Genomic DNA, 23,180 nt, shown 5'->3' on the forward strand with positions numbered 1-23,180 from the left:
TGCAGGCTTTCAACAGCTCACGTAACATCTCAAACCTCACATAAAATGACTTAATATACTACACTGATTCCACCGGAAATGATGGCATTAACTTTTGCATCACATGATGAAGATTTGGTATAGTTACCATGGTAACTTGAGAAAACACAAGACGCACTGATATTTCATTGATATACTTCTTGCCACTGACAGAGAATTTGGGAAAAATGCCTTTTAAAACAGTATCATCTCTGAAGTTAACCCAATGAAGTACAAAACATAGGCTAAAATAATTTTCAGTCTCAAGACTGAAAAGCCAAACACCATACCTGTTATATGATAGACAGAATTGAACCCAATTCCAAATCTCCCGACCTTCAGAGGGTCGTCCTTTTTCCGGCTCCGTGCTATCTCCTGAATGCCGTGCCAGTCCTCCGGGGTGAAAACCGCATTGTTGTACACGTAGAGAGCTGGCCCTGGGCATCGAGAGGCACATGCAGGTGTTGAGAAAGAAGGGAGCGTGGGTGTTCACTTCTCTTACAATAACTTCCTCTACACAACATTGCTTATTTGATGGGAAGATGGAAAGAAATGAATGGAGTGACTGATTGAGCATTACAGTTTGGTTGTTTTCACATTAAAAACAGAAATTACGGGGCTTCCCTGGTGGCGCAGTGGTTGAGAGTCTGCCTGCCAATGCAGGGGACACGGGTTCGTGCCCCAGTCCGAGGAGATCCCACATGCCGCGGAGCGGCTGGGCCCGTGAGCCATGGCCGCTGAGCCTGCGCATCCGGAGCCTGTGCTCCACAACGGGAGAGACCACAACAGTGAGAGGCCCGCATAACCACACACACACAAAAAAAAACAGAAATTACAAATTAATGGTAAAAATTACCAGCAGAAGAAATATAGTATTGTTGACCAAAAATCCAAAAAGGAAAAATTATGGACTTAGATACTCAAAACACAGGGCAAAGAAGAAAATTAATCACAGTGTACTACTTTTAAATTTGTTCCTAAATAGAATATTTATTTATTTTTGTGAATGGAATTACCTGTAAATGTATAAGAAGACTAAAGAAACCCTGTTAATATATTATTTCATAGGGTGAAAAATAACCCTTCTCACGTGCCTATGAATTCAAGCACAGATATGGGGATGCTGGCCACAGTTTGCTTTACAAAAATGGCGTGGCTGCTACTTGGAAAACAGTCAAAGTGGGGATATGAAAAGGCCAAGACCGCGAGGCTTTTGCAGGAAGGACAAGCACGTGGAGGCTGCCTCTGCTAAACCCAGGCCACAGGGTGTCCTCAGACACAGCAGGAAAGGGCCTGGGGGAGCCCCAGATTTCGCCACACTCCTTCACTTGTACCTCTTCATTAACCACATCCTTGAAATCCTTAGTAAAGTGAGAAACTGGGGAAGATCTCTGAGTTTTCTGCATCGGATCTGACATTCTGAGTCTTTTGTAATCTCATTACATAACAAACAAGTTGAACTCAAGAGTTCTCGTGTACAACACTAAGTGTCAGTAAAGGGAAAAAACTGTGACCCAAGAAGATGACACCAGCCAAGATACCGCTCATGTCTGAATGCGAGAGAAAGACCCTCAAACACCACAAGCACGGAGGGCCCTCAACAAACATTTGTTAATTAAAGAGATCAAAGATCATGTCCACTTCCTTCTGTATGTGCAAGTTTTAAAAAATTGTCTAATCTGACGTCACTTCAAAGAGCCTCTCTCTAAGTATGCTATGCATAAACTCAGCTAAATAATCTTGTTTCATAATTTTTTCTTTTAATGAGGTGAAGTCAGGGCTGGAAGGAAAAACTCCTAGACATGAGAGAATTGTGAAGCAGAATACTTCCAGGATCTCTTCCCGATCTCTTCCCATATACAGTTCTACAGGACACTCCCCAAATCAGGATGACACCAGACAGAAAGCATTGTGACACACACAATCTCCTTGAACCCTCAAAGTGACTGGGGGGGGGGGACTATGTTCTCGCCGCTCCACAGGGGAGAAGGCTGACAGGCAGCCAGCCTCAGGGCCCCACCCAGGCACAGGGAGGAAACACGAGGGGCGGGCCCGATTGACACTCCACACACCAGCACCCCACGGACGTGGGCCACGGGGAGCCCCGTGCAGGATCAGGGTTCAGACAAAAGTCCCTCATATCTACACGGGGTATCTTTCAACAATGACTACATTAAATCACAGATTCTCAGAGCCAGGAAACCTGACTGGTTTCACCCTCTCACCGAATACATGAACAATGGGGGTGAGCTGACTTGCCCAAGATCATGAAGGGGGCAGGAGTCAGGGCTAGAATGGAAACCTCCTGCCATACTACGTCTCATCCCATCTCCTTATAGAATTTTAAAAATGCAACTTCCATATCACAAATATGACCTAAGAATAAATATATGTATTTATTTATATAATAAATATATCATAAATGCTAAATATTTAGTATTTAGATGTTTAACAGTAATGTTGATTACCCTCCTAAATCATGAAACCTCTTAAAAAATATATGACTTAATCTCCTTAAAAATATGTCCAGGAAAGTCTGAACTGACCCTCCCTTTTCTCGATAACTTTCTACCACACACAGTCATTCACAATCACCCTACTGACTTTAAAGCTGCACTAAAAGTTACAAATATTCTTTTCAACACAACACTTCAAAGCGCAGGACTTCAGCAGTCTTTACGTTCGTTATCGCTTCTTACTGTCTTTACTTTCATTTTCCTTACTCACTTCTCTCCTTCAATCTTTCTTCTCACCCTACTTCAAAATAATTCAAGGGCACTCTCAAAGCACAAAGTGATACACAAAGCCACAGCCTCTAACTTCTTTCCAAATGCAGAGAAGTGTTCTATTTGTCTCGCTAATGATATAAATGCTCACAAGTTGACTGAACAGAAAAAGAGATTTATGTATTTACATTGCTTATTACTCTGAGTTTCAAGATTTTTATTCTTCGCTCTGTAAAAATACCAACTAGCAGAGACATCTGCCCACAAAAAGCAGAGAAAAACACCTCTTGGAGTTAAATACGCCAAGAAGTGAAGGACAGGTGGTAACTTGACTGTTCATTAAACACTCAATTGTAAATCACTAAAACTCACCTGTTAGTACATAAAATAAAACTTGTCCATAACTAATTATCGATTCTTACCCTGATATTGTGCCATATCTTTTGACCAAAGAGTCTCTGTTCCATACTGAGTTTCATCATATAAAAATTTAACTTCTGTGGCCCCAGCATCTTCTGCATTCTGAATTAATTCCTAGTCAAGAAATACACCAAAAAATAATATTTAATAAAACAGTAATATACTGCCCATCTTTGTATTTACCTATAATATTTAAAAGGTAATTACACATAAGTAAAGGAAACCCACTATTTGCATCGTGAGCGAGGTCTTTGTACATTCTTACAGTTAGCAAGTGCTGATGTGTAGTCCTTCCACATTGCTTATTGTGTAGATCTGTGCGCCAGCCAACTCAGTATAATTTTTCTCCCTTGGATATTTTAGTACAATTCGATCTAGTTTAGTCTAACATAAAGAACAGGTGACAGGGCTTCCCTGGCCTGCCGATTCAGGGGATGTGGGTTCGTGCCCCGGTCTGGGAAGATCTCACATGCTGCGGAGCGGCTGGGCCCGTGAGTCATGGCCGCTGAGCCTACACGTGTGCTCCACAGCGGGAGCCTGTGCTCCACAGCGGGAGAGGCCACAACAGTGAGAGGCCCGCGTACAGCAAAAAAAAAAAAAAAAAAAAACAGAACCGGTGACAATTTCCTGGATGAGCTCTGAGTTAGACCAAACCAAATCCAGGGGCTATATTTTAAATGATGGGTCTTTGGACACAGAATAATCCACCTGTATTAGCACACTCATGACCTCTAACTTTGGGGGGCACTGTTTTTTACTTTCCCAGCACCCTGGAATCACTAATGGGGGTGGGGGGTGGCAGGGATGGGCAGGAACTGCAGAGGGCGTACACTGATACTACAGCCATGCCGACAGCAAAGCCTTCGTGAGAGCGGGTGACATGGCACACTGCCTGCACGCAACAAGATAAGCATCAGACTGAGTGCAGGAGCAGTGTGCAAACGAGAGCTGGCTGTGACATCAGGTGGGTGGTTAGTTCACCCCGTGCACACCAGAAGGCTGGGGACAGTTATCCCACATGCCGTTCAACCCCAAACACGAACACGTGACCACGCTTTTATCTACCTCCTCATCAGCTGCAAAGTCTTCCTGTTTACACAACTTCCCATTTCTCATGGGATTTTTAAGACTCACTCCCACCCTATTTAGTCTAGTAGAATCCCTAAAAATTAGCACTCTTATTTACATTAGGGTATAATATAAAATAATATTAAAGGTAGAAATAAAAATTAAATAGGTAGCAAGATGCACGTTTAACTTACAGGACGACAGCACTTTAGAGGCTGGATCTTGCTTTCGTCTGGATAGCTACTTGAGATTTATGTGTATTTTAGGCAACAGAGATGAAGAAAACAAGATAACATCCCAAGTCCTAGATTCCAACTATCAGTCCCAAGTTGAACAAAAAATACGATGGGGCCCTTCTTCTCAGGGGATCTCTTTCAAACTGATTCTGAGAAGAAGAGGCAATAAATGTGCCAATTTGCATAAGATCTTGAGCTAGTCACTAAAATTTCTCTGGATCTGTTTCAGCAAACATCACACAAGGTGGTGGCCTAAGTCTAGGCAATTCTAAGACTCCTATTACATCTAAAGTGCTAGAATTCTACTAAAATATCCAAGGGACAAAAATCATACTGAGTTGGCTGGCACACATATCTACACAATAAGCAAAGTGGAAGGACTACATACACATCAGCGCTTGCTGACCCTAAGAATGTACAAAGACCTTGCTCACGACCACTGCCTTGTTTGCCAACAGGATCTCTATCACTCATTTTTGAATTGATGAGGCCCTACTAAATCCTATCTTAAATTTATTCTGTTCACCTCTCTCTACCCCCATAACCCAATAATGACACCCTTCCCACCTTCACTTTCCTAATATCTCAATATAAAAATGGCTTTCAAATTAGCCTTCTGTGAGCCACCGATCCTGTTCTCAGAGACAGACTTAAACTGCCCCAGTGCCTCATCATTACTAAACCCCCTAGGGTACAGCACTCCCCAGTCAGCGCCTGCCTGAGCATGACTGATACTAAGGTAAGCTGAACTGACCTAGTGCTTATTCTCTAAAATGTTACCATCTAAACTAGAAAATATCATAAGAGCTAAGATATTGAACATAATAAACACTAAATAATTAGAGGAAAATGCATAATAACTGATCTACTTTTACACTTAATTAAGGAAGTTTCTTATTAAGCTTAAATACAGAATCTAACTTTTGCAGTATCTTCCATTTGCATTCTTTTATGATTGTTCAGTTTGTTTTTTTAATGAGTGTATTCAAACTAAAAGAATATATTGTAAATAGAAATACTTAACTAAAACAATTATCCTTTTAAATAAACTCTCCCAAAAAGCAAACTTCTAAATCTAGGGGAGTCAAACAGGCATGGGTTCATGGCCCCTGAATGTGGGTTTTGTCTTATTTTATTTGGTCGGCTGGTTGGTTTGTAATGCCCCTGCACAATGTTTTACATAAAATTACATTATATAATTACATAAAATTACCAAATAAATGTTCCTAGAGCAACACTGCATGACTACAGCACACTGCAGCTTAGGGGGTTCCTTTGCCTCTGAAGCCTCACATATTTACACGGACTGCATCTCAAGCCATCCCATCCAGCGTATGCACTGCAGGTGCAGAGGGAAACAGACACAGCCATTCAAATCTAGACAAAATTCTAAAATGTAAATACTAACAGGCCTTGTGAGTAATACTACTCTGTCTCATTTGTATCAGTGTAAATGCACACATGCACACACCCACACCTCACCTTAAGAATCTGTCCTCCTTCTGGATATCTTCTTAAAATGTCCTTGAGGAAATCAACAAGTGGGGGAGTTGTTTGACCAAATCGACCTGAGAACACGGGTAAAACAATTTAGAAGAAAGTCCAGTCCTCTGGCCTATTATCAACATGTTACTTGGTTCTGAGACACAATGAAGGTGTGCAAGTTCTGACTTCACACACTTCACTGCAGCCCTCTGGTACGAGGGCTACCTGACTAAACAGATTCAGTACAAAGTAAAGCAGATTCAATTTTATCAAAGCTCAAGATTTTTAATTAAATACAAATTAGGTTTTTAAAAAATGTTCAAACATATACCAAATGTCACATAAGATTATTAATTCAAAAATAAAGAGCATGGCGGGGTGTTGCTATTTTCCGAAGCAAATGAAATAAATGGCGCTATTTTGTGGCTGCTTTGCCACTAAGTAATAAGCCAGAGATTCTGGTGCCTGTTATGACATCCTTAATGGTCGCAAACTCAACCAACGTTCTGAGTGTTTTGAAATACGGCACAATGTCTCAACGGCTGCCCAGTTCAAATACCCTAAAGTCTCTCCTAAACTGGAGATTCTCAGAACTGACCAACCAGGTCACCTTCAGACAGGTGACAGCAAAGCGTAGGGAGCATGGGGGAAGGGAAATAATTTCTCAGATGCACAGAATAAAAATACATCTGTTAATAAGTAAAAAAGAAATCTGTGCTTAAGACAAAATCATCACTATGAATTTATCTGCACCATTTTGGTACAACCACCCGCCACGACCAAGCATCCACAGGACCCTGCCCGCAGACTGCTCCACCCAACGCATCCTTACAGCTCACTGGCTCCACCCACACCTGTGTTCCTCTGGCCCTGACAGCCCCTCATGACATCCAAATGTTATGTACATTCATTTTATTTTTAAAACATAATCTTTATGCGACTAAAAATGGAATTTACTCCTGGTAAAGTCAATGTTATACCTCCCCCTTTTAAGCCTTTTGATTGAAGGTTTACAAAAAGATGACAATTTTGGGAAGTCAGATCTCCAATCCTGATCCAGTCAGATAACTGAAAAAAGAAAATAAAATTATGAAAAGCAATATAGTTCCTAATTCTGTAAGTTCAAAACTTTACCTCATTTTTTTTCATCTAAGAAATGTTTGTTTTACAAAACAGTAATAGAGTCACAGATGTAGAAAACAAACCTATGATTACCGGGGGGGAAATGGGGGAGGGATAAATTGGGAGATTGGGATTGACATGTACACACTACTATACATGAAATAGATAATTAATAAAGACCTACTGTATAGCACAGGGAACTCTACTCAATACTCTGTAATGGCCTATATGGGAAAAGAATCTAAAAAAGAGTGGATTTATGTATATGCATAACAACAAAAAAGAAATATTGTTTGTTAAGTGTTCATATAAGGAAATAAGTTGTTCTGGAGAAGTGAATATTCCAGAGAACAAAAATTTAGTCAAAAATTTTATTTAAAAATGTAAATGCTTTTTCCTTAAATAATTACAAATAGATAAAGATATATAGATTCTGCTTTAGAATAATTTTTAAAATTTTATGGTGAATCAGGATTATCAACATAAACAAAATCATTCTTTTTTTTTTCCCGATACGCGGGCCTCTCACTGTTGTGGCCTCTCCCATTGCGGAGTACAGGCTCCGGACGCGCAGGCTCAGCGGCCATGGCTCAAGGGCTCAGCCACTCTGCGGCATGTGGGATCTTCCCAGACCGGGGCACGAACCCGCGTCCCCTGCATCGGCAGGCGGACTCTCAACAACTGCGCCACCAGGGAAGCCCCCAAAATCATTCTTTTGATCGGCATTTCCAGAGAGTATTACTCAGAACAGAGCTCCATGGGATTCAACAGATATTAGAGGACCAAAAAAAAAGTTTTAATTTGTTGGAATAATTTGGTTTTTAGGGCATTCAACATATTAATATTATGGTAACCTTCTTTAAAAGGATTATACTATGTGGTATTTCACAAATTTTAGCAGTAATTTTTTTTCATTTATTTTGAAGAGCATCTTATAAGATACTGTTCCTAGAAATACACTTTGGTAAACTGCTTATAGACGTTGTTATAAAAACTCTATGATGTGAAAGGAAGAGATAAGTGAGGACTCCAACCTCTGAAGCTGCTTGGGTCTATGATTTCCCCAACTGGCTTTCCTGAAAAATGCCTCAATATTCGTTTTCCTTTCGGTGACTGCTCTGTTTCCCACAAAGGCAGGGTACAGTGTGTGATCATGACCCACAGGAGCAGGTAACGGACTGCTTTTCTGAAAAAATGCCAGATCCACTTCTCCCCAGCAGCGCACTCATGCTACTGAGGAGTGACTTTCAGGCAACGGTCTGCAAACGCTACCCCGGCTCTCGCCTCTGGTAGAAGAGGTGAGAACTGCCTCTGCAACCGACCCTTCCTTGACAGGGAGGACAGGGTTCTGAAGGACACTGCTCTCCATATCACGACTCCACCATCTCCATCGTCCACCCCCCACCTCAGACGGCTGCCCTCCAGGCTCCCAGAGCTCGGCCTGCCAAAAGGCAGCTTCAGCGGCCCTCCTCCACCGACAGTGGCACCAGCGTGTCCATTCCCAGTTCCCCTCACATCTAACTCGGTCTTCTCCACTTCCAAATGTTCAGACTCTCAACTTCTGTTGGATTTTTATAACCATCTCCCATCTGGTCTCCTTACTTTCTGTACATCATCTTCATTCTAGTCCCCATTTCTAAAATACAAATCTGAACATGGTTGTTAACAGTTGTTACAGCTCCCAGTTTATAAAGCACTTTCATATACGTGTTCCCACTGAATCTTAAGGCAAGCCTGTAAAAAAAACCTCTGTGCACAGGAAATACGGACAAAGATAATCACAACAGTACTGTTGTTAACAACAAAAATTCAGAAACAACCCAAATCCTATGACATATTCACACAGTGGAGTATTATACAGCAATGAAAATGACTTAACTGTACATAAATTGGGGTGAATATTCATAACATAATATTGAGTGAAAAAAGCTAAATCCAAGTTGCTACATACAGCATAATAAGCTTCTTGTTAAGTTCATAAACAACTAAAAGTAAACAGTATATTGTTTAGCTTATACACACACATCCATACAAACACAGGTATCCACACACACACACACACACACACACACACACACACACACTTACGATAAAACTATCGAAACAACTATAAAAAGGCAACAGAATAAAACACACGAAGAGGTAAGGCAAAAGAGACAGGCATACAGGCTGGGGAAGAAAAGAACAGAGGGAAAGGAAACCGGCAACAGCATTCTAGTTCTCCAGTTGGATGATGTCATCAAGGTTGTTCATTCTATTATTAATTAACTAATTAATGATTACTAAAAGAGAGCTATGCAAAAGCCAAGGACTAGTAGTCCAGTTCAGTTAGCTAAGGTACTTTTAAAGAAGAACAGCAAGAGGGAGGAAGGAAGGAAATCTGTAACACAGGAAGATGTCTCCAGGTGTTAAAGAGGACTTGAAAATGAAGAACACGGAGTAGAACCCTGCTGGTGACAACATACCCAACCGCCGTGTGAGCCTGACACTGAATGCTTTTGGTAGATTGTAATCAGTGGCCCATAGCAAGGCGGTGATTCTCCCAAAGAGAAATCAAGCAGCAGAGATAACCTCAACAGTGCTACCTGCTTTCTCCCCCTGAGCCTGCCAAGACTTGGGAGTTCTGCTTGGGCCTCTCTCCTTGGACCCTAAATCATTCAACCAAGCAAAGTGACACTGGTCGTGTTCATCTCCAGAGGCAACGAAACCTTAAACGTTGCCCATTTCAGTCTTCATATTTTGTTTCAAACAGAATGATGACAAAATACTTTGAACGCCGGGTCTCTGTTCAGGCCAGCCTAAGCCTCCCTTAAGGACCTCAGAGACGCTCACTTTCACTTACTAGGAAACAATAACTCTCTCCAAATTGTGAAGCAAATAGTATAATATTAACTGCAGTCTGGATCTCCCAACACTTCTTCCTCTGTTCAGCTGTCAAGAACACAAGGAGGTTCTCAAGATTCAAGAGCTGATAGGCAGGACATTGCTGATTATCTAAAAGACAGGAAAGGTAAGCAATACTTCAGACCTCCGGGTTTGAGGCTCAAACACATCTGGCTCGAGGAGAAAGTGTCAGGAAGATACGCAGCTCTAACGAACAGCTTCACTCTCCTCACAGGACAGGAAGAAGAACTTACAGATTCCTCTTCCAGACCAGGAAAAGCAAGAGAGACAAGGAGAAGGATGGTAGGTGACCTGGAAAGACTGAGGACCAAGTAAGTGCCCAATGCTAAGTCCAAAACCAACCAGAGCCAGCGAGTGACACCGAGGTGTCAGCAGCTTTTGTTTCTTTTTACCCTGAAATATGCAGAAGTCTCACCAATGATTCAAATCTAAGAGGTTCTGAGCGGCACTGAATAAAAACGGAAAGAAACCACTTCTGTGAAAGATTCGCTTATAAAAAGGAGACCCTTCTTGATGACACGCGTTAGCATCACTAAGTTCACCAGTTCAGTAGAAGTCACAGCCCGTCCTCTGCATCAGGAGAGAACTGTGCCCTCTGACTGTTTTCTGGGAGAGCTCCATCCTTGAGTTCAAAGTTCACTTTTAATGGTTTAAGCTCTTCTTTGTTTTAAAGAACTTTTATTTATTCGCAATAGACAGCCTGACAGGTTCTCTCTGATGTGGAACAGTCAGAAGTCCATAGACTTTGGAATCAGACAGACGTGGGTTCAAATCCTGACTTGATACTTTATCTCTCTGAATCTTAGCTTTGCTCTTCTACAAAATGGACTAGTCACAACCATCTCATGAGGCTGGCTGTTCTGAGTAGTAAATGAGATGATACATGGAAAGTCCCCAGCAGAACAGTGTGTGGAACATGGTTAAGTGCTCAGCAAATGTTAATCATATTCCCAGTGAGTTTACCAAGGTGCAGAAGGAGAAACACACTAAGCAAGTTGCTTCCCAAAATCATGCCCCAGCCCTGACCGCTACCCCTTGAGCTTCAGTGCCAGAGCCGTAGCTGCCTGTTGACGATCATGCCCTAGACTCTTACACAGCAGAGACCTCAGAACGGGTCAGAATTCATTTTATCCCATTCCTACCAGAAACAGGAAAACAGATTCCAACATGTTACTTAACCTGGCCTCTGTTATCCGCTGGTAATACAAGAACAGGATCTAGGTCATTTACCTCTTCATGCATTTTCCTAGACGCTTTATACTCTGCCACCAGCTCAAACACATGCAAAAGCGAACTGAAACCTGGATCCCCCGGAACTTGTTCATCTCTGCTAACTGAGCATTCTTTTCCTGGTCTGACTCAAGGCCTGTGAACATCCTTGGCCGGGCCTTCTCCCTTATTCTACATCCAACACCGCCACCACCCCTCCCTCGGTCTGCACAAACACACACCCCCGTCCGGTACCAAACCACCATAATTTTGTCTTTTACAAAGCCCGCTGTGCATCCTTTCCTCTCAGTTTCAGCTCCACGATCGAAGGCTGGAAGCTCACCCCTCGCTCTAGCACAAGCTTCCTAACTAGACTCCCTGCCGCGTACCCACTCAATCTGAAACACGCTGCACACCACGCCCGCGTCCACCATCCCACAGCAGTGCTTTGCAGAGACACTTCCAGAAACCTTTCCAATAGCAAGACAGAGCCCCAACTGACTCTTTGGCTCTGACCACATCTAGGGGATAAGATGACAAAGGAGGACCAGAGGAACAACCAAAGAAGTAGGTAGAGGACCCGGGTGGGTACACAGGAAGGTCAAGAGCCTGGGGCAGACACAGATGAAGAGGTAAGAATGACAAGCTTTCCTCTTCAGCCCTGCCCAAAGCCCTCAATCAAGCCACTGTCTCACACCAAAGACCCTGGGGAACCAAGGAGTAAGGAGAACTGATCCCTGGAGGAACACAAGAACACAAGAATCTGTCAAAGAGGGCAAGAGACCAGAGGGTGCACCCAGGCACACAGAAGGCCAAGATTCCACTGAGAGGTTACAAATCACGGGTACCAAGCATGTCCCCAATATTTGTACTGTGTAGTAAGGAAATCCAATACTTGAAATGCCATCCTGGGTGGTTCAAGCAGTCCTTGTGTATCTGGTTCAACTCTTTTTTACCTCTTTATCACTTAAAAAGTGAAGATATTTACTAGGATAAAATAATAAGTTAATTTCTAGTAAAACGTCTCCATTTAACACCTCCTTTAAGAAAACTGTAGTATTTCCACCAGTCTTAAAGGTTATATATAACATGAAATACTCCAATTTTCCAAAGTTTTGATCTGTTAAATCATTCATTTGCACCTTACAAGTTTTACTATAAATTTACTCCTCAAAATAACAGCTTCCGTGTTAAAGTATGCCTGAAGAGCCAGCCTCTCGGTCCTAAATTTCTGTGATTCAGAGATGGGTAGAAACATCCAAGACATAAAAGGTGAAAAAAAGTACTGACCAGGATTTCAGTTAAATGCATAACAAAGTCAGAAATATATGAGTAATGATGAAGTCACTTCAGTGGTTATGGCTCCGAAGAAGCAAACCAAAAAAACAAACAAAAAAAAACCCTCTTGCTAAAACGTCCATCAAAAAAGTATCTTAATTTCAGGAAGTGAAGATTCAGACAAAAGGGGGGAAGGGGAAACAATGCTGAAACGGCAAATCGACAGATTCACAGCAGTGACAGGCACACAGCCCCGTCATTCGATCGGTATCCACCAGGCATGATCATTTCCAGGCGAGCGGGAGCCCGGTCGCCCGTCCCGGCCGCCCCATCCCCGGCCTCTCCCCCCAGACCCCGTCCCCGGTACACCCCGTCCTCCGCCCCCGTCCCCGGGTCCCCGTCCCCGGTCCCCAGGCCCCATCCCCGGGCCCAGTCCCCGGTCCTGCCGTCCCTCGGCCCCGTCCCCAAGCCCCGCGCCCCAGCCGCCCCATCCCCAGGCCCTACCCCCATCCCCGGGACCCCGTCCCCGCCCTACCTGCCGGCCTCCGAGCCACAGACGCTGCTCCGACGCGGGGAAGCCCGTCTCGGCCGCGATGCGCCGCTTCACGTCGCGCACCGTCCAGATCGCGGGCACTGCCATCGTCCTGCAGCCCACGCAGCCGGGAAGCACGGTCACCCGGAGCCACCTGTGTGAAGGCAAAGGCCTCAGCGGGCGCCACGTGGGGCCGTGCCCTGGGCCGACCCGCGCTCACCTGTCGCCCATGACTTGTCCTCACCGGCGGCGCTGCCGCGCCCGCACCATGCTCCCGCCGCAGCCCGCGCCTCCCGGCCCGGCCCGCCGACAGGGAGCCGCTGGAGGAAGCCTCGGCCGAGCAGGGGCCAGCAGAGGCGGCGGCGCGCTCTCGGCCGCAAGGGCCCCGGAGGCGCCGCCCGCGGGCACGCGCCCGCCAGGACCGTTAGCTGAGGAGACGCCTGGCCTGCGCGTAAGGCCCACCCGCAGGCCCCGGGCCCCGCCCATCCGAAGGCCCCGCCCCCATGGACCGTTCCGGAGGAGATGCCCCTCCCGTCAAGCCCTGCGTCTCCCTCACCTTTCCTTGAGGAGACCCTAGACCCACCAGGCCCCGCCCCCCTCAGGCCCCGCCCCGCCCATCAGGACTCGACACGCCTACAGGCTCCACCCCACCCGGATCTGTAATTGAGAAGCTGCCTGGCCCCACCCCTCCCTCACGCCCCGCCCACGCCCGCCATCCCTCCGTCTGCGACAATGCCAGGCAGGGACCGCCAGCAACACTTCGCTGGAAACGCGGGACGCAGGTTTACAGAAGACTTGTGTTTTCCTTGACCGAGTTCAGAAGTGCCAGGACATGCAGAACTAGACCTGCAGGGCCTACGTCTCCTTCAACCGTAGTGATTTGAGTCTCTGGAAACATCTCCAAAGGAGGTTGGCGGTGGCCTCTCGGGCATCAGCGGGGAACGAGGCGGCCGCAGAAAAGTGTCCCCGCGGATTCGTTTCCTCTTTGTTTTTAAGGTACAAAAGGAGGATCGATGATTCGGTTTCCTGATGGAGTAAGGACTGCCAGCAGGAAAGTGATAGATGAGAATGCACGCGAGCGTATCCTATGACGCGTTAAAACATATGCAACTTATTTTGGCAATATTGTCTTCCGTTGTTGTGGCCCGTTTCCCATCACACCTGCAAGCTCCTTGAAATCAGAAGCACGAGTCTCAGAGTTGATGGAATCGCCCCAGAGTGACTAACGTTGCCTTGTAATTTGAAAGTGTATGTGGCTTGTTGACGCTTCAGAACCTGTCAGTCCTTTCTTCCGGCTAAGTCTCTCGTAGGTGTGGAAGAGACACATTGCAAAAAAAAAAAGGCAACGTCTACTCAGGCAACTCAAAGGCTCTGTCGTGAACAGGTAAACTTGTGTGCTTCTTGTTTAAATACCTTAATAGAATTAAATTTTAGTGTTGACCCCAAAAATGGTATTAAATACTGTTTTCCAATTGTACCCCCTCCTCCACAGAAAATATTACTCAGAACTCACTATCAGTAATAAAGATACAAAGCACCCTTACAGCTGGTCCATCCCTTCCTTCCAACCGTATTTAAAAGTGAGGTTGCTGTAAGTCATGCAGGTTTTTCCCTACTTGGAACAAGTAAGCACGTTCAGTCAATTACAGGAGAACGTGCAAATTCAGTATAAAGATCAGGCCAGAAAACCCTAACGGATGAACGTTCACGTTCACTTCTTCAATCAGACGAGGCCATGCAAGCAAGTGCATTAGAATATCAACAAGTGGAAAGACTGTGAGCGCTCAGCCCTCTGCTAAAGTGCCAGGACAAATCTTTCACACCTCAATCCTTTGATAACCCTCAGATCTCTGATTTCCTTAAGGAGCCAGGCAAACAGGGTGTAGTGGCAAAGGAACAAAGGTGCACAGTGAAGACTCGAGAGACAAAGAAATGATCTGAAGGGAGAGGATTTCACAAGAAGTGAAGCAGATTTGGCTGGGGAAGGAGGCTGATCACAAAAAGCTTTGAACACCTGGAGTTCAAAGTACACTCAGGATATCCTTTAAAGGGTTGGTCAGCACGGGGAATGCAAATCTGGAACTCAGGCGAGGTGTCAAAGCTAAGGATATAGATTAGGGAATCACTCTTTTAATCACTCTGTTGACGTTTGTTAAACCTCTCCTGCGTTTTAGAGGCACACACTCCTAAACTGCAGGAATACAGCAATGAACAAAACAGAGTCCCCATCTCATGCTTACATTTTGAGGACGAAGACAATAATAAACAAGTGGACAAATGATACATAAATCCACGCTATGAGGTCAGCCAGTTCTGTTTAAGTGAGGGGAGGGCGTCGGGGCAGTGCAAGATGGGACAGGAAAGGCACTCGGATGGTCGCAGAACTTCTTCCTAAGAAGTGACAGCAGAGGCCTGGGTGAAACACAGGAAGATGAGCTTATCCAAAGAGAACTTACAAAGGGGGCAGAGAACTGGTGCAGCTCACACTCCCCTCCTCTTTCACCTGCACTTGGTGTCGCTGCCTAATTCTTCCCCCTCTTCCAGTTCTCTGTCTGATCCATGCCCAACCCAACACAAACTCAGATTTGGAATTAGTGTCTCCTGTTACTGGTGGCTTCCCGGGGCCTGGAAAAGGTCCTAACACAGAATAGGTGCTCAGTAAATATATACAAAGAAAGGAAGGAAGGACTGAGGGAGGGAGGGAGGAAAAGAGGGAGAGAGGGAAAAGAAGGAATGAATAAATATCTGGAAAATACAGAAAAGTGTAAACTCAAACATTATTCATAATTCTAACACCAACCTTAATACAAACAACAATTTTATACATGGCCATAAATTTAAGGGTTTTTAATATGATGGTAATTATACCATGAACACATAGTTTTCAATGTTTTTATCACTGTGTAAATCTCATTTCTATTAACTGCCTAACTTTCCATTGAGAAGAAATATCTTAGGCTACTTAACCCGATGAATAAGTATGGTAGTTTAATTTTTAATAAGTATGGGTATTTTAATTTTTCAAAAGTGCACAGACTTCGTAACTGTTGAACATCTGTTCATGAAACGTCACCATTACGTATGATAAGAAGGAAATCTGCAAAATGTATTCTAAGAAGTGTTGAGCTGAGCCTTATATTCATTCTGTAGGAACCTATTATCAAATGCAGAACAGCAAGAAGCCTAAGCTTTAGTCCTTTCTTTTAGAACAAGTCCAAATCAGTAAGATAGGAGGGGGTCATGGGACCACCCTCTGAGCCTGTTTCAGTTATAGAGACGGGCAAATGAAGCTGTTTTATTGGACAAGCTGGAGTCAGCAGGACGCAGAGAACAATGTTATTCCTTCTCATGACCCCTGTTTTAACTTGCCCTGGTGCTTTCTCTCTCTTTCCCTGGATGACGTAATCTGGCATTGCATGGGCCCCAGCTTCCCCATCACTCTTAGATGATGAAAATCTTCCAGTCCCTAATATGGACACGTTTTAGTAACTGAAAATCCTATCCAGGGTAATCATCAAAATGCCAGTCCAATCCAGGGCAAAAACTCTTAAATTTTTATTCTGGTCCATTTGCAATCTCACACTGCAGTTTAGAAGCATAGCTCCAGGCTCAGGTTAACTTCCCCTGAAACAATGCTTTGTGATTTCACAAACTGGTATGCGCCTGATAGCATATCTTTGATCAGAGGGAAACAATTAATTAGCCCCTTCTGGAAAATGTTCTCCACTTACACAAAGACAAAAGTATAACAAATCATTATTCCTTTGTTTCATGAGTCAGCACAAGGCTGTTTAGCTTGGAAATAAAAAGATGAGGACATTGCGGGCATGCCATTCAGTGAAGTCCTTAAGAATAAGTCAAACCATAAACGAAACAGGGAGAGGAAAAAGATCTCTAAGGGAGAGAAAACAGCACCTGCAAATCATGGAGTCAAAAATAGCAATAAAGCTGAGGAACTTCTAATAGTTCCCTACGAAAAGGTCAGAGAGCAAAATTCGTGCTGGGGCATAAAAAATATGACCACGCGGTCATGAAGTCTCTATGCCACATATGGAGTGACTGGAGGGGATGGGGAACCCCTTTCAGATTTTAATCAGGTTAGGCGATCATAGCTACATTTTACAAAGATTCCTCAGGCAGCAGAACTGAGGGTGACTTAAGGAGACAAGACTTAAACTAGGAACAAAACCAAAGGAAAAATTGTATCCGTGAGATTAAGTAAAAATCTTCAAAAAGGGCATCAGCAATGCCAAGTAGCTGAAGTGCCCATAGGACCTGACAAGAGGGAGGCCATTGTTGACTTAGTTCTTTGCTCCAAAGCCTACAAGAATTTGTAGGATCCAGGGTCAAGCTATTCAGCGTGGCACACAAGGCTCATCACAGCTGAGCACCAATCAACCTTCTCAGAGTCTTCTCAGGCCACCCTGCCAACCATATTATAGCCTGTGTCCGAGACCAGCTGATACTAATATGTAACATTCATGGAATACTCACTACGTGCCAGGCACCTACTAAAAACCTTCTGTGATTCAGCTCATTTGATCTTTCCAACTATGCCATGAAGTACATAAAAACCTCAACTGTCAGGTAAGGAAAATGAAACTAAATATCTTACTTACAGATCATGGGAGAGCGAGAATTTGAACCTAGGTCGTGCAACTCCAAAGCCCCAGCACTGTTCAGTGTTAAACTACAATATTTATAAAATGCAGTCACTTCACTTTGCCTGGCTCTCCTCGTGGGCTCCACCTGCGTTGTCCCACCTGCCTGCATCCTCTACCCACCCCTCTCCATCTGAGAAGTCCCTAAGTCATAGTCCCAGAATCACCACTTCTCAAAGCTTTCCTCAACCCTTCCAGGCTGCTTCCTTCTGTATAATCTGAACATTGTACATTCACATTGGTGCTATAGCACTGATCACATTTTTATTAATCATATTTCATTTCTATTCATCGCAATGCATTTTTCCTTGAATCTTAAGGGCCAGCGCACAGAATTATTCAACAAATGTTACTCAGGCGTTTGGGGTTAAATGAATGACTGCATATAGGTGGATATTCACTCCACTCCTAAGATCAGTCAATAAGGTTTTATTTTGGTTTTTACTTCTATTCAAAATGCTTTTGGCTGCAAGTAACTGACTACCTGACTAGCAGTAGCTAAACTGATAAGGGTTTGTTTTTCTCTCACGTGCAGAGGAAGACTGCTCTTCTGCAGTGTCAGGACCAGCACCCCAGTGACGTGGGGACCTTCTCTCCTTCTCATAAAATGGCTAATACAGCTCCAATATGTCCATATTCAGTGTAGGAAGAAGGAAGAGGGAAGACACCCATCCTGTTTTATGGGAAAAGAAGAATTTTCCCAGCAGACTTCTATTTCTCTCTCATTAGCCAGAACTTTATCACATGGCCACCTCATAGCCGCCAGGAAGGAAGGAAAGTGGACACAGTTGTCTCTCGGTATAAGGAGCAGGAGGGACGGGGGATTGGTTCCACGACCCCCGTGGTTTCCAAAATCCTTAGATGCTCAACGCCCTTATATAAAACGCCATAATATCTGCATATAACCTACACACATCTGCGTACTTTGAATCACCTACAGGTTACGTATAATACCTACTACAATGTAAATGCTCTGTAAGCAGTTGCCGGCTCCTGGCAAATTCACGTTTTGCTTTTTGGAACTTTCTGGATATGGAGTTTCCACAGGTTTATTTAGCTCTTCAAGCCTCCATAGTAGGTTCCAGCAAGATCGTAGGGATTTGTGAGTGATCACTGGATCAGCCCGCAGCATTGCTCTAATCTACATGGCAAAATTATGTTCAAATAATCTGCAGAAATCTTAGAAAACAGTGCAACTGATAAGATTTTAGAAGATGCCGTGTAGTAACATACCAAGGTACATTTTTCTGAAGGATGGGGGAGGGGTGATATTGCGTGCAAGTAATCTTTCTTGGCCTTGGGATGGGAATTTGGGCAGATCCTATGACTTTTTTGCTCACTCTAATATAATGGCAGCCCTGAGGTCACTTTAAGTTATTTCAATTCTATGATTGGAAGAAGTTCAGCCAAAATCATTACGTAAAAATTCAACCTTCAATCCTCATTCGAAGGTCAGTTTTCTCCTCACTGAAGCCATCACCACCCCACACTAAGGCGGGTGGTCAGAGCCTTCCTAGAGGGAAGGGGTGGGGGTGGGGGCGGTTCTCTTCTCTCCTTGTTCCCCCAAGTAGTCAGCTGCGATTGAGCCCACACAGGCCAAAGCCCGGAGACAGGAAAGGAAAGAGGGTGGTCTGTTCCTACTTGGCTGGGTGGACCTGAGCCCTGTGGGCCTGGCAGGTGATTGCGGTCACCCTTTCTCTTCCTTACCCCTGTGTTACTGAGCCTCTGTGTTTGATAAACCTCCCCCCCGTTCCTGCTTTCCGTCAGATCGCCTGACCTTGAAGGAGCATGGGAAGTCCACCGTCCTGAGTCAGACTTGCTGGTTTCCACTCGTTTTGTCTCCATGCTTTCCTGGGGCATCCAGCACCTGCCCTCTGCCTGCCACAGCCTCCACTGCCGGTGAATATCCTAAAAACACTGAGTTGGACCCTTTAAAAGGTGCATTTTATGGTATGTGAATTATATCTAAAAATAATAACATTGTAGTTGATGCGAAGGCAAAGGCATTCCCTGTACCACAGTGTGTAGAGTCCCTCTGGGCACAAACATTTGTGAATGTGGCTACTTTGACTTTTCTGGTGAGTCCAGTGGTTTGTCTATTTAACCGTCTTCTTAAGATGCTCTGAGTCTTTTTCCAGAATGTTCGGAACTGACATCTTTGCCCTCAGATACATACAGGAACAGAATGAAATACAAACTCCTTAGAAGGACATTCAAGTTCTACTTTGTCACGCTCATCTCTCACTCCCCGCCCTCGCCCCAATTTACTCTCCCCCACCCCTCCCACCTACCCTTCTGGGCTCTGCTACAGCCTCCTGAAATTAACTCCCCAGCTCTCTCACGTGGTCTCTGCCTGTATTCCCCTTCCTTCCCCGATGTCCACTCCTCCTTCAGATGCACCCCAAGTATCCTTCGCTGGGAAGCCTGGTGCTCACCTTCTAGATGACTTCCCCCATGGAACCCACAACTCCACCATCAAAGCCTTACGCACAGTGATCCTTTGCACAGAGGATCTGGGCTTCAACCAGTGAGGCAGAGCTTATCCGGCAAGCCACGTTCAATACAACAAGCCAGACAAGTGACAGAACTTCCCTTCTCTTTGTGCCAATGGAGACACGGTGCCTTAACTTTTTTTTTTTTTTTGAAATAACTTTGATTTTATTTGTAATTGTATATATTTGCTTATAACTTTGACAAAGAACATCAAAGAATTTGGCACTGAAATCTCATATTGCCGTGATTAAAAGGAACCTGAGAGCTTGGATAAGGGCAGGGTTAATAATAATGATTTGACTATGATATCTTATCCCTGAATGCTTTTGACATATTTTATAGTGTTCTTTAAAAGCTCAGTAAATATAGTATGGTATCCTGGATTGGTCCTGGAATGGAAAATGATACTAGTGGATAACTAGTGATTACAAATAAAGTCTGGAATTTAGTTAATGATAATGTCCTAATGTTGTATCAGCTAGAACTCTTGTGATTGAAAGTAACTGAGGCTCAGCTCAGTGTACAAGGAAAATGGAACACTCGTGAGTTTATCTCAAATTAGACTTGGTATGGTACAAACATCTTTCTCTCTATTCTGCTACTCTCTCTGTCTCTCTCTCTCCTCTGGATCCCTCTATGTTGCTCTAAAAGAAAACCTGTGTACTTCACTAAGATGCCATTGTTAGCCCCAACCAGTTATCTACTTAACATTCCAAGTGGAGGAAATGTATGCTTCCCTCTCCAATATCTATGTATGAAAAGTGCTAAAGAGCTAAAATCTATTTTAGTTATTTATTCACCGTTGAAATGATTACTAAGCCTGTTCATCTTGGCCATCCAAACTCATGTGATCAAATAAGAATCAACCAACTACAGGGAAAAAAACTGTCTTCGGAAAACTGAATCTATGCAGTCATGTCACCAACATGTATGATCTCAAACAGGATAGGGCTTCTTTGCTACATGCTCCCATGGCATCCTGCATATTCCTCAGTGAAATTATTCTAAATCATCGCAAGTCCGCCTTCCTCATAAGATCATCTTTGGTGACTTGAGTTATGAAATATTGCCTTACTCATCTTTCTATCTCCATGTTTATCTGATGTTAGTAACTACAAAATATTTGATGAAAGGAGACAGAAAATAAATCAATCTGATGCAGGTAAGAAAAATAACTGGAGTTAGCACAGAATATGTTAATATTCGTTTTTGTTTTTTGGCATTTAAGCAAAATTAATTTTGTTTAATGGAGGCGTTAGATTTTAGTCCATGCCTCTGTTCGTTTCTCTGAGGTGTAAGTGACATGTAATATTAGTTTCAGGTGTACAACATAATGATCGGCTCTTTGTATATATTGCAAAATGATCACCGCAATAAGTCTAGTTAACATCTATCACTACACATAGTTACAATTTTTTTCTTGTGATGAGAACTTTTAAGATCTACTCTTAGCAACTTTCAAATATACAATACAGTATTATTAACTGTAGTCACCATGCTGTACCTTAAATCCCCATGGCTTATTTATTTTATAAAGATGCTCATTTTTAACATAGCTCCTAGATGCTAGCTTTTCCCATCTTCTTTTTTTTTTTTTTTAAAGTATTATCCATTTAACTTGAAGGTGAGGTTCTAGACTCAGCATTTTCACATAATGAATGAGAATCCACTGGAGCATCTGGTTTCTAGCCAACAGGTGAAAGAAATCCAGCAAGGCTCTTTAAACCCCATTCAGGATGGGAGTCAGGGTGGCCCAGGAAGCCTGAATGATCATCTCAGATTCTCACTTATTCTTCCCTTCTACACAAGGAAGGAAAATGGAGATAGACGAGACGGTGCCTTAACTTTTATTTTTAGTTCCATTAAACATGCTTTGGAAAATGATGTCACGTTTCTGAATGAACATTCCTCCCTTTCCTCCTTCCAAAGAGGGACTACGAATTCCCTAAACTGCTGTAAAAGTTTTGAGAAAATAGGATTGTATAGACTTTACATGATGCTTTTGAATCTATTGTTAATGTGAATGCGAGGTAGTTGTTTGGTTGCCAAAAATCCTAGATGATTCAAAGATAGCTTTGCCAAAGCGAAATTAACCAGGAAGGGCCTTAAGTGTAGTCATGGTTATACACAGCAATGGGGTAACACGAAAGAACTTTGCATTAGAAAGGAAAACAGTGACTCAGGCCCTCAGAGTTTGTAAAGGTGACACATCTTGAGCCATATTAGCCATTTCAGGGAATAATAAAACCACATATGGTTCCTGAATTCCTCTTCCATTTATGACGACCTTGATTAAACATCCTCTTGGAATGCTTTATAGAAAATACAGAGATAGAGTGAGCTAACTATAGCAGTATGTTCATTAAAATAAATGTACTGCATGTTAATAATTAGAGTGTTTTAATGGAGTCTCGGCCCTAGACACAATGGTAGGAAACTTACGACATAAACCTATAAAACACTCCATCATAAAACTGATTAAATTGAACATAAAAAACGGAAATGGTATGAGCAACGAATACCATAATACACTCTAATACACTTCTTCCTTTTTTCTGTTTCTTCCAGCTATCGATATTGTGCTTTTCTTTTAGGAAGTTAATAATGTTCCTTCTGTTTTGTCCTTTATTTACACAAGTTGCTTTTCTTCACTTTCCACCTGTCTCCATCCTCCACCCCTTGTGTGGAGGTGAACTGATGGTCAGACCCAACCCCCCCTGCAGCCCCGCTCTCACACCTTTCCATGGGAGGGATGTCACCGCTCCGAGCTCACTTCCTCACCTGTACGACCCTTCCTCAGGGTTACGGTGAGGTGAAAAGGGCTGTCGCTGACCTGGGAGGGTCGCATTTATTCATACAATAAAAATGTGTGACAGGGCTTCCCTGGTGGCGCAGCAGTTGAGAGTCCGCCTGCCGATGCAGGGGACGCGGGTTCGTGCCCCATTCCGGGAAGATCCCACATGCCGCGGAGCGGCTGCGCCCGTGAGCCATGGCCGCTTAGCCTGCGCGTCCGGAGCCTGTGCTCTGC

At 43.8% G+C, this 23,180-nt stretch overlaps 1 protein-coding gene across 1 annotated transcript in view; it reads right to left on the reverse strand.

Annotated features, from left to right (window-relative positions):
- The window catches only part of SACS (sacsin molecular chaperone), a 41,517-nt gene extending 28,130 nt beyond the window's left edge, over window positions 1-13,387 (reverse strand). Inside the window, exons 1-6 of the mRNA XM_059995685.1 lie at window positions 13,219-13,387; window positions 13,002-13,152; window positions 6,934-7,021; window positions 5,951-6,036; window positions 3,167-3,278; window positions 309-455 (exon numbers count right to left, since the gene is read on the reverse strand). Of these exons, the coding sequence (XP_059851668.1) occupies window positions 309-455; window positions 3,167-3,278; window positions 5,951-6,036; window positions 6,934-7,021; window positions 13,002-13,152; window positions 13,219-13,229 (595 nt within the window). The 5' untranslated portion in view covers window positions 13,230-13,387. The remainder of the gene's footprint in view (window positions 1-308; window positions 456-3,166; window positions 3,279-5,950; window positions 6,037-6,933; window positions 7,022-13,001; window positions 13,153-13,218) is intronic.
- Window positions 13,388-23,180: the final 9,793 nt, after the last annotated feature.

The sequence above is a fragment of the Delphinus delphis genome, chromosome 18, assembly GCF_949987515.2.
Source record: "Delphinus delphis chromosome 18, mDelDel1.2, whole genome shotgun sequence".
NCBI lineage: Eukaryota > Metazoa > Chordata > Mammalia > Artiodactyla > Delphinidae > Delphinus > Delphinus delphis.